The sequence below is a fragment of the Thamnophis sirtalis genome, unplaced genomic scaffold (genome assembly GCF_051295495.1).
Source record: "Thamnophis sirtalis isolate CommonGarterSnake01/CBP01778 unplaced genomic scaffold, rThaSir2_p1.2 scaffold_4, whole genome shotgun sequence".
In the NCBI taxonomy this organism is placed as follows: Eukaryota; Metazoa; Chordata; class Lepidosauria; order Squamata; family Natricidae; genus Thamnophis; species Thamnophis sirtalis.
Window position 1 is genome coordinate 130,179,242 of NW_028261384.1, and position 4,659 is coordinate 130,183,900.

A 4,659-nucleotide genomic window follows, 5' to 3' on the forward strand; every position below is an offset into this window, starting at 1 on the left:
CTTTGCACATACTTATCTGTAGTTGTATTTCTTTGTTATTTCCTTTAAATATGCAATTCTTGTAATTGTCTTAATAGGCTGCCTATTATTAATGTCTATGCCATCTTGTCCCTGGAATCTCAATTACATCAGGATTTTGCCAGGAGTAGACAATGAATCCAAAATGCAAAACTCATCTCCTTCAATAAAAACAAATAAACTGTCCAAAATTCTACATGTATACATTCACCAGAATAGGAGCGATACTCGAAGATGTAAAGTGATGCAAATTTTAATGCAAACTATTAAACATCCTGAGATGAATGAAAAAATGAATTGTATGTTTACTATTATTGCCTTCTGGATCAGGCTTAATCAATGCTTGCTTTATGCATTATCTCCATAGGCAGAATTAGATGTCATCCAAGGCATAGAAATAACAGTGACATCATAATTAAATTAGAAGGCAAAGGTGGAGTAGTCGTCATTACGAATAAGAGTAATTTATCAGGGAAACTCAAAAGCAGTTATCTTGCCATCTTTTGCAAACATCTCATCCTTTTGATGTAGCAACGGAAGGGAAAATGCCAAACCTCAAATTGGAGAAAAAGTTATATATCTTGAAAGCAACTAATTTGATTTCTTCAAAGGGTATGGTATTAAAAGCTTCATTTTTTCATTAGTTGCTCCTTCTTATTCAGATTAGGTCTCAGCAGAATGATATAGCATTTGGGGGAAAATATGCAGAGAAGTAATCCAGCTGCAGAAGCCAAAATGGAGAAGATCTCCACAGCCACCATGTATTTTCCCTTGGTACTCAAATAGGTGGGAACAAATGACACCCAGACACTGCAAAAGACCAACATGCTGAAGGTGATAAATTTGGCTTCATTAAAGCTGTCAGGCAAATTCCTAGCTAGGAAGGCCACAGTGAAACTGACAGCAGTCAAGAAACCCAAAAAGCCAAGGACAGCATAAAACATTGTGGTGGAACCTTCATTACATTGTAGAACAATTTTGTCAGCCAGGGAATGCATGTCAGAATCTGGGAAGGGAGCAGAAATTATGAGCCACACCACACAAATGCAGAATTGTGTCAGGGAGCAAGATAGGACAATAGGAATAGCCAGCCTTTTCCCCACCCATTTTCTCATTTTGGATCCGGGCTTGGTGGCCATGAAAGCAAGGACCACTATGATTGTTTTCCCCAATATACAAGAAAGAGCTACAGAGAAGATGATGCCAAAAGCAGTTTGTCTCAAGAGACATTTCACTTGGTCAGGTTTCCCAATGAAGAGCAAACTGCAAAGGAAAGAGAGCAGGAGAGCAACAAGAAGGCTATACGTGAGGTTCCTATTATTGGCTTTAACAATAGGTGTGTCCTGATATTTCATGAATATCCCAAGCACTGCAGCTGAGATGAAAGAAAAGGAGACTGCAATCACTGCCAAAGAAATCCCCAAAGGTTCTTGATAAGTTAAGTAAATTATACTTTTTGGGAGGCAACTATCCTTATCCTGGTTTGGATATTGATCCTCTGGACATGGGAAACAGTCATCTAAGTCTGAAAGAGAAACCATTCATGGAAATGTCATTGTTTTGAGGCAACTTCAATTCTAATCACCAATGTAAAATTTCAAAAAAGTAAAGGCAAAGGTCTCTGGAAAAACTCTTTAATTTTTCAAGAAAACATGAGATCGAATAATTCAATCTACGGATGCTCCAAGTTAGAATGAACTAATTGGTTTTTATCACCAAATAACTCACTGAAGTTTGAAGAAAATATCAAATGTTTCAATATGATGTCAAGCTCAATATTTTCAATCACCATAATATTAATAAAATATTTATTAAAAATAAACTCCCATTTATATTTATTGTATCATTGATAAATTTAATACAATTCTTTACTTACCCAATTGATCAGCTATTTTCCCTTTTGGACATATTTTACAGTCATAGCAGCAGGATAATTTTCCTTCGACTTTCATTTTGCTATGGCCAAGAGGACACTTCTTGTTACAAATGGAAAGAGGTAATGTCTGCTCATAAATAAAACCAGAATTCACAAAAATAATGTATTGTTGGAGGATTACTTTTTTCATCAATTATACATATGCAAACTTTTCATATATAATCCAAATATTGGTGTTGCAATTTCCTTTTCACTTTCTTGTGGTAATTCATTAGTGAATGTTCAACTGCTTCTTATTTCATACCTATTACATTAATCGATTGATCATTCCCAATAATTATATTCTAAAGATCAGTTTGAGGCAATATAGAAAAATCTTTAATTCTCTATATCTCTACCTATTCAGTCCCATTTTTTTATTCATGTCAAGTCAAATCAAATAACTATATTCCTTCTCACACTGATTAGTTTTTAATTTATATTTTTTTTGGGGGGGGGAAACATGCATCTTCTTCTTAAATGAGTTTTGTATCTTACTTGAAATACTGCTACATTATGATTACATGATGAAATAATAGATAAATCTGATTGGATTGGATTGGATTGAGAAAGAGAGATTGAAAGATAGAAATATCAGCAGAATTTTTTTGTTTTTGAATCATATTATATATATTACTGTTGCCTGGCTGGCTGATAAGGATAGCTTGAAATAGATCTATACTAGTCTCCCTTTATTTATTTATCAGCATAAATATAACAAATGTAACAAAAAGGCAACAGTAAAAAATATTGGGTTTCTGTCTGGATGGTCTCTTGTGACGAGCCGAAGACAGAGTGGAAGTGTGACCTTCCTCCCATATTTGGGCATACCAGGGGTTGTGACTTTAAATATATACCTCTCACCCTGGCTGGCTGATAAGGAGTCGAGCTCTGTAGCTCAATGGTTAACACATCTGCCTGAGAGGCAATAGAGCACAGGTTCGATTCCCAACAAGGGTGTGGCTAGCTGATGAGAGCTAAATAGCTTGAAATAGATCTATACTAGTCTCCCTTTATTTATTTATCAGCATAAATATAACAAATATATATATATATATATATATATATATATATATATATATATATATATATATATATATATATATATATATATATATATATATATATATATATATGTTATATTTGTGTGTGTGTGTGTGTGTGTGTGTGTGTTTTATTTGTGCTGATAAATAAATAAAGGGAGACTAGTATAGATCTATTTCAAGCTATTTAGCTCTCATCAGCTAGCCATACCCTTACTGGGATTCGAACCTGTGCTGTATTGCATCTTAGGCAAACGTCTTAGCCCTTATGCCACAGGTCTCCTCCTTATCAGCTGAAGCCACGGAAGAAGGTATATAATCGAATCCCAGTAAGGGTATGGCTAGCTGATGAGAGCTAAATAGCTTGAAATAGATCTATACTAGTCTCCCTTTATTTATTTATCAGCACAAATAAAACACAAATATAACAAAGGCAACAGTAAAAAAATATTGGGTTTCTGTCATGATGGACTCTTGTGACGAGCCGATTGACAGATGATGGAAGCAATTAGCTTCCTCCCATAATTGGGGCTTACCAGGGGTTGTGACACTCTCTCTCTCTCTCTCTCTCTCTCTCTCTCTCTCTCTCTCTCTCTCTCTCTCTCTCTCTCTCTCTCTCTCTCTCTCTCTCTCTCTATCTATCTATCTATCTATCTATCTATATATATATATATATATATATATATGCAGTAATACTGTTCCATACAATCAATAATTTTAATGGCTTTCTTTGAATAATTGAAATAACCTTGTTATATATATATAAAGGTTATTTCAATTATTCAAAGAAAGCCATTAAAATTATTGATTGTATGGAACAGTATTACTGTACTTGGATTAGCATAATTAGTTAGGTATTTAGAAAGACTAAGCAAAGTGTCCTGCCTGTCTTCAAGGAATATAAATCCTTCCATTCCCCAATATCCTGTCAGAGCTGAAGAATCTCCTTGGATAAGAAACAAAATGTCTTCAAGGAAAAATAAGTCCAGTTTCCTCTTGAAAAAGCACCTCTGGGATCTCCAGCAAAAAATCCATATTTCATTTTGGTGCTTTTTGCAAACAAAGCATTAAATGGAAATTAGAAACGAACAAACTAATACAGAATAATAAGAATGAAAGTGGGGAAAAGTAAGAGTGCAAAACTTTGATTAAAAATTAGAAAAAACAAATCTCCCAATTTATTTTTTTCAGCAGTACAAGAATTAGTAATAAGATTTCTCTTACACTAGGATTATCCTTTTTTCGAATCATTGAAACTACAATCATAACTGCATTTTCTTTCTTCTGAAGTGCTGTCAGAGGTTTCCAGCTATCTATAAATCTGAATATTGTATTTTTTCTAATCAAAGAATTTAATTGGAACATTTTTGGAAGTTCCAACTTTTTCATCGACCAAGGAAGTTATTAAAAAGTTAATTCTAAAATGTGGAAATCATAAACTTTATGTATGCCTTTTTTTAAAGAAATCATTCTATTTTAATACAAATGTGTTTATTTTAAAGTACTGTATATACAGCTCTAAAGTACTAATGCAGTTAGAAACAAATCCTATGTACTAAGATAGTTTTATGCTGTTTCTACAATTGCAAGCCACCTAGAGATGGACAGCATAGTCCTCGACTTACAACCACAATTGAGCCCAAACTTTCTGTTGTTAAATGAGACTATTAGTGTTCCAAGTAA

At 33.7% G+C, this 4,659-nt stretch overlaps 1 protein-coding gene across 1 annotated transcript in view; it reads right to left on the minus strand.

Moving 5' to 3' along the window:
- Positions 1-516: 516 nt before the first annotated feature.
- Positions 517-4,659, minus strand: part of LOC148046576 (vomeronasal type-2 receptor 26-like) — a 4,912-nt gene continuing 769 nt past the window's right edge. Inside the window, exons 2-3 of the mRNA XM_087712060.1 lie at positions 1,895-2,021; positions 517-1,543 (exon numbers count right to left, since the gene is read on the minus strand). Of these exons, the coding sequence (XP_087568186.1) occupies positions 648-1,543; positions 1,895-2,021 (1,023 nt within the window). The 3' untranslated portion in view covers positions 517-647. The remainder of the gene's footprint in view (positions 1,544-1,894; positions 2,022-4,659) is intronic.